The sequence below is a fragment of the Girardinichthys multiradiatus genome, chromosome 11 (assembly GCF_021462225.1).
Source record: "Girardinichthys multiradiatus isolate DD_20200921_A chromosome 11, DD_fGirMul_XY1, whole genome shotgun sequence".
NCBI classification, from domain to species: Eukaryota; Metazoa; Chordata; class Actinopteri; order Cyprinodontiformes; family Goodeidae; genus Girardinichthys; species Girardinichthys multiradiatus.
The window spans coordinates 3,916,718-3,928,771 of NC_061804.1; the positions used below are offsets into that span (position 1 = coordinate 3,916,718).

General features: G+C 38.8%; 2 protein-coding genes and 1 non-coding gene across 5 annotated transcripts in view; 2 read left to right on the top strand and 1 right to left on the bottom strand.

Annotated features, from left to right (window-relative positions):
• Nucleotides 1-926: 926 nt before the first annotated feature.
• ncf1 (neutrophil cytosolic factor 1) lies at nucleotides 927-8,752 on the top strand. 2 transcript variants are annotated; one of them, XM_047379905.1, is made up of 11 exons: nucleotides 927-1,085; nucleotides 1,288-1,368; nucleotides 1,468-1,543; nucleotides 4,858-5,023; nucleotides 5,104-5,162; nucleotides 5,395-5,517; nucleotides 6,609-6,716; nucleotides 6,804-6,921; nucleotides 7,339-7,446; nucleotides 7,812-7,972; nucleotides 8,057-8,752. In XM_047379905.1, exons 1-11 carry the CDS (start codon nucleotides 1,014-1,016, stop codon nucleotides 8,218-8,220), a joined length of 1,236 nt encoding a protein of 411 aa, XP_047235861.1. In that variant the 5' UTR covers nucleotides 927-1,013; the 3' UTR covers nucleotides 8,221-8,752. The 2 variants fall into 2 exon arrangements, with proteins under 2 accessions (XP_047235861.1, XP_047235862.1); XM_047379906.1 differs by lacking the exons at nucleotides 927-1,085; nucleotides 1,288-1,368; nucleotides 1,468-1,543 and adding an exon at nucleotides 1,570-2,734.
• A 650-nt stretch (nucleotides 8,753-9,402) lies between these two features.
• st6gal1 (ST6 beta-galactosamide alpha-2,6-sialyltranferase 1) overlaps nucleotides 9,403-12,054 on the top strand; it is a 56,036-nt gene continuing 53,384 nt past the window's right edge. The window contains exon 1 of one of the 2 annotated variants that reach the window (XM_047378910.1): nucleotides 9,403-9,508. In XM_047378910.1, the coding sequence (XP_047234866.1) occupies nucleotides 9,480-9,508 (29 nt within the window). In that variant the 5' untranslated portion in view covers nucleotides 9,403-9,479. The remainder of the gene's footprint in view (nucleotides 9,509-12,054) is intronic. The other variant, XM_047378906.1, reaches the window with a different exon arrangement.
• Nucleotides 10,015-10,086, bottom strand: trnaw-cca. Its single transcript has one exon. It is a non-coding gene; the product is annotated as a tRNA-Trp (tRNA).

Below are 12,054 nucleotides of genomic sequence, written 5' to 3' on the forward strand. Positions count from 1 at the left end.
GAACAAAGATAAACTAGAGGAACAAGGCTAAAGGGGATCGGAGAACTAATAATAACAATAATAATAATGAAACCATTCTAAGAACAGGAAAGCAACGCCAAGGGAACAAATGGTGAGAGGAGAACACACTGGGAGGCAGAAGAAGACTAGAACTGTAGGAAAAACAGAAAACACGAATACAAAACCATAAACAAGAAACCTCTAGTAAACAGTAAACAAAACAAAACACAAAGTCCAAAATGTCACATCCTGACAGAATTACTGAAATAAGTAAGCTTTTTGATTATATTGTGATATATGGAGATGAAACCTATAAACACAGTAGTGGTCACTGACCTAAAATGGAGGAAGAGGACACTAAAACAGCGATAGCATTTATCATAAGCAAGAGAAAAATAAAGAGCTGTTTAAGATTGCCGCAGTTAGTAGCACTTTTGCCTTTCAGCAAGAAGGACATGAGTTTGAATCCCAACCTTAAGTTTTTCTGCATTGAGTTTATATCTTCTCTTCATGCTTGAATGGGTTTTCTCCAGGTTCTCTGGCTTCCTCTAACAGTCCAAAACTATGACTATAAGATTGATTGGTTACTCTAAATCGCCATTAGATATGAGTGTGTGCATGCATGGTTGTGTCTCTGTGTTGCTCTGTGATGGACTGGTGATCTACCTATGGTGTACCCCACCTCTCGTCCATTGACTGCTGGAGATAGGCATCAACTCTGCCACCCACAACCCTGCAAGGATAGTCAGGTACAGACAACATATAAATAATCAATGATTTCATTATTATTGTCATAATTTAGTAAATTTTCACCATTTTTATTACACTTAACAAGTGAAAGCCCCAGTGTGAGACTCCTTCCTTTTTTTTGTTTCAGAAATGAAGTTGTGCCATGTCCAAACACTGACAAAGAGGAAATGAGTTCTTGTGGTGCGTTGTCGACACACAGACTATTTAAGCAAAGTGCTTGCAGCTCTTCACCGACGTTGGACTTCAGTTTTCTGACTTTCAACATGGAGGAAATCTATGTCAGGCACTTGGAGCTGCTCGGCTTCGAGAAACGCTTCTTTCCAAGTCAGCACTACGTGAGTCAAGAAGTTCTTCAATCCGAAATACAAACTGTGCAAAACAAAAGACTTTAAATTCTCTTAAACCTTGAAATGTAGAGACACTTTAAAGCACATACAGACACACAGTGAGAGTCTGAAGAGAAAATATTTGTTGGTGTGTCTGATCTTTAAAAGTAACCCCAGTTCATGAGTGTCATGAGTTTAAAATGTTGTGCAGGTGTACAGGCTGATGGTGAAATGGAGCGACGAGTCAGAGAAGCTGATCTACAGGACGTATCCTGAGATCCACACTTTTCATGTTAGTTCCTCTGTAGTTCGCTGTCAAAGCTCTGCCTTATTTGAAAAATGCACGGCTTCTGAAAGGTTCCTTCTTGTTTTGTTTTTTTGTTTTTTGCAGAAATCTCTGAAGGAGATGTTTCCCATCGAGTCCGGCCAAATAGACCGGAAAGACAGAATAATCCCATCACTACCAGGTAAAAAACAGCACCGTTTATGTGTTTGACGGGTCCCCAGCCCCCATTTCTATCTTCTGGTGTGGTGGATGTAAGAGAATGTCAAGTAAGTTCACAGCTTTGGTGTAAAACCCCTTCATATGCTGTAATCATCTTCCAGGAAGCACCTGTCATTAACAAACATATGGTGCTAAATTCACTTCTCGTTTTTATCCTTTGAAGTACTACTGAAATCAACCAGATGAGCAGCAGCCAACGTTTAAAATCATGCACAGATAAGACAAAATAAATTAGAATGTAGTTGAAGGCAGCTTCAATTCTCTGATTGAGTTCGGCAGGCATAAAGCTGAACTTTTCTGAGGTCAGGGGGTTTTAGGTTAACCTGAAAACTTAAATCTCTTTCAGGTTGGAGACTTTTAGGCTTTAGTCTTGTTTTGCGTGTGGCACCAGCAGGTGTGAGCCTTTTTTCTGAAAATGTGTGAGAAGTTCAAGTTTCACCATCTGCAGCTGCCTATTTATAACAGCCCAAAGTCCCCTTTAAAAAATAAAGAGAAGATTCAGTACAATTTAAAGGAATGTACTTCCAAGCAGGAGCTACAGGAGCTGTGTCGAGGATCCACCTACAGATCAGTCCTCCATGAGTTGCTCAGTTTCCCCAATAAACACTTACTCCTCTGTCTAAGATGACTCACACAGATATGATACAGATGTCATCTTCTCAGAAAAAGGCATTTGACATTTACAGGACAAATGATTAATTTTTACTGTCAAATCATTCAATCTTTGTTGTTGGATTAAGACAAGTTGGATTAACAGCAAGTAATCAGCACTGATTTCAACACTTTGATTGTTTAAATAAGAACCGTTAATATTGTCTGGGAACTATAATTGTTTTTACAAAAGGAGCAAAAGCATTAAATGAAGGAGCCACTGTACACTCAGACTTTGAGGATAAATTTTAAACAACGCATGAAAAGAGTGGTTGGCCAATATTAACACAATCTAACCATCTGCCTGTGACACTCTTTGACAGGTGGAGTCATGACAGGGGTCATGTAACTTGGATGGTGTTGCAGTTAAATTATGCTGTAAGCCTGGTTGTATCGCTCCTCTCCAAGGCGGGCAGCCACTCCCACATCGCTTTAGTCTGCCCTACTCTGGCTTTCACGCTGCAGACTGGGCACTCTCTCCCATCCTGGGCAAGACCAGATTGCAAGTTGACTGATACGTCTGACAATTTAATAAGATTATAAACTAAATAGTGTGATTTATATGAAATAAAAAATCAAAAAGGTAAATATTTAGTTTTAATTGGTGGGATCTGAACTTGAAACAAGTTCTTGTGCAGGGTGAACCTGCACATTGCTAGAACGTTCTACATGCACAGATTAGCCTATAAAACCATGGTTTAATGTTTTTGGAGGCAATACTAGCTTCGCTTCAGTAATCATCATCATTGACCTGACTGCTGTTTGAAACTGTGACTCCATGGGCTTGCAACTGTGCGTGCAAATTAAAACAATATAACCAATTATTATCCAACTAGTGAAAATTGCGCAACAAAATTAGTTGTTAAATTGAATTTAACCATCTTCCCCTGAAGAAAGAAATTGAGCAAAGGTCCTGTGATGTCAGAGCAGTTTCCCATGAATTCCTAAAAGGACAGAAGCAACGTGAACACCTGGGTGGGTTTTTTGGATTTTATTATTCATGGGATTTGATGCCTCTGATGTTTGGTAAATCGATTTGTTTTCAGAGAGGAAGATCTTTATGCCTCCAGGCATCTATATAAACACGGTCCAACACTGCTTTCTCGAGTAATTTTGTTTGAACTGTTCTCAAAAATCATTGGAGATATTATGAAAACAGGCTGATGTCATCATGTACAAAAAATGTGTGTTTTTGGCACCTTAGTTGCTTTTTTCTTTTCAGGAAGTAAAGTAAAACTGTTCATTTTCTCAAAATATCAAATTTGTTGTTATGTAATCCACGACACATCTTCAGATTTAATTTATATTTGCAGTCATGAATTAAAGTGCTTATTTTCTGTGAAAATCATGCATCTAAAATCCTTAAATGACAGGAAAAGCTGATATCTAAAAGTCAGTTTATCATAAAAATATTTCAGACTAAAGTAAAAGTGTCTCTTCCACATGTTTAAATCATGCTTTAATGCATTGCACTGAGAGAGTTTAACATCATACTTTAATGTTTTTTTGGCTCAGAGGGAAAGATTCACACTTAGATCAATGATGAATAGGAAGGCAACAATTTATTTGAGTTCAAGCAAGATAGAAAGCAAATTAGAACCTAAATGTCGCATACATAAGAAATACTGCACTGTTACAAATGTGTAAAGCAGTGCATAGTGAGTCCTTTAATTTAAAGAAATTACAGAAAGGATTCCAAGCAGGAATGATGTTGGATTTGATAGAAAAAAGATATCATGTTGTTGCAGTTTAATGGTAACTTTTCCTCCATCTTCTCTCCACTTTTCTGCAGACAAAAACAAAGGAAAATTGAAGTGAGATTAGCTGCTGAACAGAACCAGAAAAAAACATCCAGGCCAGGATATTTTTACATAGTATTTATGGGTATTTCCCATGTTTGAGGTTTTCTAGTTTCTGTTTTTATTCAGGCTATGAATGTACAACTTATTACTCCTGTTTTGCATTTGTGTTCCTGTTGAAACTCTGAGGGAACTATCTGATTAAAAAACAGAACTACAGCTTTACACACTCGCTTTGTGAAATGTTACCAAACTTTGTTGCAGAATGGAAAGAAGAAGCAGAGACAAAGCTGCAAAGTCCTGCAGCTCGCTGTTATTTTGTCGAGTACTTCCGGCAAACATATCAACATGTCTTTTTAGCTTCTAAATTCTCCAAAATTCTGTTTGGGACTGGTGAGGACAGCAAGCAGGCAGGTCCAGTAACTCTACCCTCCTTTCTCAGCCAGGCCTTTAGAATAAGTGCATAAGTGAATAAGTGTTTTTTATCGCTGTCTCAAGAAATGTTGGGTTTTAAAAGCAGCATTTGTGACTTTAGAATCTCTAAACTTTCCTCATTAATGCTGCCATCACAGACGTGGAAATATGTTGTGCCATTAATACAGCTCCATAGAATCACAAAGCCTAGCACGGGGACTCCTATCTCCATACCTTCTAACAAATATCTGGAATCCCGATTCACTCCAGATTCCTTACATGGTTTAAAGTTCAACTCTGTTCCAATCTTTCTTTGAGGATCATTGTTAATATGTTTAATTATAACTGGAAATCTCTGACCATCTTTGAGTCTCACCAGGAAACTTTTTGGTCTTTTTGTTTGTCTCCTCAGCTCCACGGTTGGTGGACAGTCAGAAGTCGAGAGAAAACCGGAAGACCACTTTGGCCGAGTATTGTCAGTCGCTCATCAACCTGCCGGCTCACATCTCCCGCTGCAAACATTTGTCCAACTTCTTCAAGGTCCGACCCGAGGACGAAAACCCGCCTGCACCGTACACGTCAGTATATCACACTCGCAAACACACAAAGAAGCACCATATTTTGGAAAAGACATGAAAAGTGAGCAATCTTCCTACAGAATGAAAAGAAACGAGACGTTTGTGGAGTCCAGGGAGCTCACAAGAGGCACCGCTTCTGGTGGGTGTTGATGAAATAAAACCTTAATTTACTTTTATTACTGAAAAATGGATCTCAGCTATTATCAAAGGGTAAATCTGAGCAGTTTTGCATGTATAAAGTCAACCTACACGTCTGACTGATTTACTACCGATCTCTTGGTGATCACACAGTCTACTAGATGGATGATTTAAGTAAGATGTTGCAAGTGTTTGCTAAATTTTAAGGGGAACCACTGTTTTTCACCTTGCAGAGATTTCTGGCCCCATAATCCTGGACACCTACAGAGTGATCGCAGACTTTGAAAAGACTTCTAAACATGAGATCAACCTGCACACCGGAGACCTCGTAGAAATTGTGGAGAAAAATCAGAATGGTGAGAAAAGCATCAAAGTGTTGGACCAGGGACACATCCAAATTTAGCAGGATACTAATCCTTAGGGACTGTAGTTTGACACCTTTGATCAAGAGAGATTGTACATACAGGAATGGTCAGATATTCCCCTCTCTGTATGCTGTAACCTGGAGGAGAAAATGAAGAGCTGTATATTTATTGAGGTATGACATGAAAACAAAGTGAAGTCACGTGTTGGAGCCAAAATACACTAAGTTGTATTGTTATATTTAACTTAGTTAAATTATTAATGAAGTTATTATGGTAACTTTGGTTGTTTTATTTGTTCCTGTAGGTCTAGATTAAAATTTAAATGGTCTTAAAAGTCTTAAATCTAACTTACTGAACCCGTTTTCAAAATAAACATTTCTCAACAGTGGATTCTTCCCCCACTGAATTAATGTACTTAAATTAAAGGTTGGATTTTAAAAAAGAAAATCACTGTGACATTGTTCTACCGAATTTAATGGATTACTTTATTTCAAGGCTTTTCACACATTTTACCAGGGATTCCAATAGTTGTGGAATATGTTGTAAATAAGTGTGATAGATAGATGGAGTGAATGATCTGCTGATTATGATTTAACTTCATGTGTGGGGAGCTGGAAATTAGAGCAACTATATAGAGCAGAGGGAAGCCACCAAAACAGGGTTTGAATTATTTGGTCATGGAAGAATTACAGAAGAGTGATTCTGTTCCACTAATATTATACTCTATTTCCTACTGCCAACAGTCTTTTGATAAAAGTGCATGTTTTGTTAAATACACAAGAGACACCAGAGATCCATGGAAATGTTTTCTGTGAATATGTCAAGCTTGTTTAAAAACAAAATATGTTGAAATATAAAAGGACTTTTTACGCAATTTAACCTTCAGCAAAAACATTATAAACTAACTTGAACAACTTTTTAACAACATTAAAACAGTAGTTAAGGTCTTTACATGGACATCTTTTCACATATTTTCTTTTACCACATTTCTTTTGCCACACCCTCATTTCAATGAAACATTATCTGTAAGGTAGATTTGATGTGCATTTGAATTGTTATTGAGTTGTTGCTGTTGGTTTCAGGTTGGTGGTTCTGTCAGTGCGAGTCCAAACGAGGATGGGTTCCTTCCTCCTACCTGGAACCCCTTGATGGACCGGAGGAGGCTGAGGAACCTGAACCGGACTATGAAGGCAAGAGTTGTTGTGTTATTTACTGCCATCAGCAGCATGGTGGACATGAGTGTGTTTGTTTACTGAAAGAGAAGCATGTGTCTGCAGGAGAGCTGCACGTCACCACCCAAGCATACCAGGCGGAGCAGGAGGATGAGATTTCTCTGGAGGTTGGAGACACTGTGGAGGTCATTCACAAACTGCTGGATGGGTGGTGGGTCATCAGGTAAAATCTGAACAATAAACACTCAGGCTTTTTGTAATTTGTTCAAGTTGTCTCCATTAAAGGTGTTCAGGGGTTTTGAAGATTATTCAGCTGTTATTTGGACTTTGGCTTCCTTTTCATTCAGTTTCAGCCCAGACCTGACCATTTTCAGAGCATTGGTTCTTACAGTGTGCTGGCAGTGGCATATTATCTTTCTCTACTGGTATGCTCATGAACTTGGTTTCTGCATCAGCAGACCACTCAGGATGTTGCTGATGTCGAACATTTTTGAGCTTCATGTTATCAGCTGCAGATTGACCATAAAGGCAGACATAAAACATTCCAGCTTAATAAATGTGCATCACAGAAACCTCCAGGTCATTCCAAAGATCATACTACTACTCTAAATTTTGTTGTATATTGGGTTTTTTTTGCCAGAAAAGGAGAAGAGACTGGTCATTACCCTTCAATGTTCCTGCAGATGTCCGACAAGAAAAATCAAACAGGCAGGACAAACATGCAAAGACAGAAACCTCCACCGCGCAGGTATGCAGATGGTTTTGTGTTTAAAACCTAAATTGTGTGGTGCACAAATGTGTCAAGCTGCGGCTCATTAAAACAGGAAGGTATAGGTTTGCACTCAATTATTTTGCCATTTGTGGCTTTTCTTATGTCACTTCTGTTTAAAGGGAGGTGTTTCCTCTTTTTGGCAATAATCTTATAACAACTAATCTTATAATGACATTATACTGCAATGAATCTGGTCAAGCTTATTATTTACTCTCTAAATGTCTAGGTGGATGGGTAAATGTTCGTATTGATAACTTTTTTGCCAAAAATCAACTGATTTGGCGGCAAATCTTCCCCTACCAACTGTCCACTGCACCTTCTGTCTTTTCTGTCTTTCTCAGGTCCACCATCAGAAATGCCAAAAGCATCCACATCAAATCCCGGCAGAAGCTCAGCCAAGACGCATATCGCAAAAACAGTCGGCGTTACCTGCAGCAGAAGGGCGTCCTCGCTCCACACAGGAGCTCTGCAATGTCACCACTGAGGGAGAGGAAGAACGAGGGTAATAAAAACAAGCTTTCATATTTGCAGCTGGTTCAATATAAAAGGCACCACCTGATCTCTGTCCTCTGTTTTTATTCAACAGACAACATTCCAGAAGTGTCTGGATCCAGCTCCGAGAGCGAGCTGAAGAAGGAAGCTCCGGTCATCCCACCCCGGCCCAGTCCTGAGCTCATCCTGGAGCGCTGCACTGACAACACCTGCAAGAAAATTAGCATTAATGAGTCCCACTCTGGCTCCTCCAGCTAGCATCAGGTTCATCCAGGGATGAGACATTTCTCTTCAGTGGTGAAAGTCAGTGTGGTGATCTGGTTGTATTTCACCACAGCACCTATAATCTTTCTGACTGAAGAAAACTATCCACAAGCATTTAATTTTATAGTCTCTAGCAAACAGTCCTGTTGGGAAACATTTTTTGAGGCAAACTTTCAAAGAAACTATAGTTTCACACCTAACAAAACGTACTGACTGTGATGTGCTGTATCTGTTTTTCTAACCCAAAAATGATACATTGAATTCTACACCCCATGGCCTCCTCCTAATTTTAACTGGCCTAAATATATTTTTAGATTGCATGAGTTAATTAGGCCTCCTCTCATTGGGACAGAAACAAACTCAGTCTTTTCAGATTTACTCTCAACTCACTTTATCTTTATTTGCTTTTATTCAGAAAGAAATAAAGCTAAGAAAACATGGGTCAGTAAATGTTACTTCATCTTCTCTGTTTGTGAGCTTTGTTTTTATGTATTTGGTCAATAAATTTATGAAGCAATGAAACAAATGTGGACAGTTGTGGAGCGTGAAACAGAAAAATTGTTGGGTTTAGGATTTTTGTTAATTATCACCCTTCAGTTGTCTTTTTCATAAAACCAGAGCATGCATTCTGAAGGAGTTTTGACATTACAACCGAGATAATAAATGGAACAAAATCATTTAGAGTAATTTAAAGAGTAGATTGAAATGCGTAAAAGAGCTAGACCACAAGAACCATTGTGCTTTTTTTTTTCTTTCTTTTTTGTGCCTTGGAATGTAAAAGGTTGAAAACCCTAAAATATGACATTGACCAGAGGAACCACCAGGGTTCTTGGAAAAGGTTTCTAATCTGTTGGGCCTTTATTTTTCTGACATTTCTTATTATAAACTATAATATTGTAACCTTTATAATTATATTAATAATAAGAATGGTAAATTTTATTTGTAACGCACTTTACTTTTACAAAAAATTTCAAAGTGCTCAAGTCGGAGAAAAAAAAGATCTACTAATAAAAAGCAGGAACATGAAAATGCAGATAAAATACACAAATAAAAGTAGTCAGCCAAATAAATACACAAAGAGATAAAAACACAACAAAACATTTAAAGGGAGGTCAATAAAAACATTGGGTAAAAAATGTTTTAAAGCATTTCACGGTCTGTGGAACCCTCAGATGTGGACGCAGTGTTCCACAGTCGAGGCGCAGCGCAGGAAAACTGTGCGGAATCGAGTCCTGGGAATGTGAAGAGTTAAGATGGCGCATTACCATGCAGACAGAGGAAGGTGAGCAGATATTTTGTAGGCGATACAGAAAAGGCAAGCCAGTGAAGAGAACAGAAGGGTGTGATATGATCATGTTTACGCACTCTCATCTGGAACCGGGCAGCGCAGTTCTGAAAAAAACTGTTTGTTCTTGCCAGAAATCATGACGAGAAGTGCGTTGCAATAAGACTGGTAGGGACAAAGGCATGGACGGAGTTTTGCAATGTTTCGGAGGTGGAAGAATTAGATTTTGCAGATATGCTTAATATGGCTTCAAGGGTGAGCTGTGGATGAAAAATAACACCAAAATTGGTGGCCTTACTGGAAAGAGAAATGCTCTGGCCAGAGAAGGTAATACTGAGAATTTGTTGTTGTTGAATTTGATGTGAAGTACCAAACAGAATCATCCAGTTTTTGAACTGTTAAAATAATAATCCATGCCTTCCAGATAAGCTGTAAGTGTAGAAGCTTTAAAAAAATAAATAAACAGACCTCTAGCCTTAAAATGAGAAAAAAACAAATCTCAATGACCCCGACGTGATTTGAACACGCAACCTTCTGATCTGGAGTCAGACGCGCTACCGTTGCGCCACGAGGTCCCTTGACCACATCGTCAGTACTGTATGTATAGAAAAACTCCGAACAACCTGACAAACATTACAATAATAACACAAATTATACTGGGGGGGCACATCCATTGCATTGGAATGCCAGTTATAAAACTACATGTGGCCTTCTTGGCTCTTCGTTAGATGGTGCGTTCACACCGAACGCGGATTCCGCGATAGGAGCGGCCGATTTACATGTTATCCCTATGTAGAGGCGCGTTCAGGAGCGGAGCGGTGCGAAGGAGACGAAGGACTATGGAGTTAAATTTGTCTCAATATTATTCAATCAAACAAAAAACTAATCTCAATCAAAAAAAAAACCTAATCTCAATCAAAAAAATTATATTCAATCAAAAAAAACTAATCTCAATCAAAAAATATTAAGTTGTGATCAAAACTTTCAGTGTTTTTTCTCACAAAGAGTAAAAAGTTATTTGCAAAACATAAACTTTTATTTGCGCATGTCAAAAATCTTTGGTTACGAGTCTCGCTTTTTCAGTTTTGACACTCTATTTTTGGTTGAACTCAACGAATTTTGAGTTCTGGGAACATGAACATCCTGGGCGGGGCCTAAAGACGAATGCTGTAAGACGTTTCCTTATTGGTTAGCGCTGACTAAAGCAGCAGACTCTGATCCTCCGCATCTCTGAACTTCTGCTCGAACTGCAGGGTTTGCAGCGTCGCTTCAGTGAGGAGACATCAACTGTACAGAAGAAAACTGCGGTCACGCCAGCCGACACCAGCTCTCTCTTAAAGATTAGCGTCGCGCATACAAGGTGCTTTACGGTAATGGAGCAGAAAGGACGCCGATCCTGACAACGGTTGAGAAAATAAGAGGAAAACAGAAAAGTAACCTACAGAACATTTATATTAATTACATTTTTACAACTTTCACATTCATGTTTTATGTAAAAGAATAAATATTTTATATTTTACTGTACAGTTTTGGAGAAATATCTTGTCAAAATACCTCAAAATGCTCAACCATTATATGCATTTGTCCAACTTTCAGGAATTTATTTCTCCAAAACCAAGAGAGGTGACAACACAATCTCTTCAGATTTTATCAGAGGGTCATCTACGCTATAACCAGAATTAGTATTTCATAATTTCACTGTAGGTTTCTGGAGAAATACACAACTACCCCAACAAAGTACCACAAACGCTTCTTTTTGGTGAGGTCGATGAGATCCTGGGAAGTGGTCTGGACAGCTTAAAGTGCAAGAACATCCAGATCTCCTCTGACTTCTCCTGGACCGGAAACGCCCTTCGCCTGTTGAAGAAGGTACAACAACAGCTCTTCTTCATCTCCTCAGCTGCTTACAGATGTCTACAGGGCCACGGTAGAAAGCACTCTGTGTCTCAGCATGACAGTGTGGTGAGGGAACTGCACAGGAGAGGAAGTATCACGGGTTGTGAGGACAACACACAGGATTATGGGATGCCGTCTGCCCGACATGGACTCTGTTTTATACTACACTTGGGGTAGTTGTGTATTTCTCCAAACCTTTACAGTAAAATTATGAAATACTAATTCTGGTTATAGCGTAGATGACCCTCTGATAAAATCTGAAGAGATTGTGTTGTCACCTCTCTTGGTTTTGGAGAAATAAATTCCTGAAAGTTGGACAAATGCATATAATGGTTGAGCATTTTGAGGTATTTTGACAAGATATTTCTCCAAAACTGTACAGTAAAATATAAAATATTTATTCTTTTACATAAAACATGAATGTGAAAGTTGTAAAAATGTAATTAATATAAATGTTCTGTAGGTTACTTTTCTGTTTTCCTCTTATTTTCTCAACCGTTGCCAGGATCGGGTCCTTTCTGCTCCATTACCGTAATGTACCTTGTATGCGCAACGCTAATCTTTAACAGAGAGCTAGTGTCGGCTGGCGTGACCGCGTATTTCTGACTGTCGGCTCACTGGACCGCAGTTTTCTTCTGTACAGTTGA

Excerpts from the sequence above, each read along its gene's own strand:
- ncf1 (XM_047379905.1), top strand. The coding sequence starts at position 1,014 with ATGGAGGAAATCTATGTCAGGCACTTGGAGCTGCTCGGCTTCGAGAAA. Across the intron at positions 1,369-1,467 it reads CTGAGATCCACACTTTTCAT|AAATCTCTGAAGGAGATGTT; the intron begins GTTAGTTCCTCT and ends TGTTTTTTGCAG. Across the intron at positions 5,518-6,608 it reads TGTGGAGAAAAATCAGAATG|GTTGGTGGTTCTGTCAGTGC; the intron begins GTGAGAAAAGCA and ends TGTTGGTTTCAG.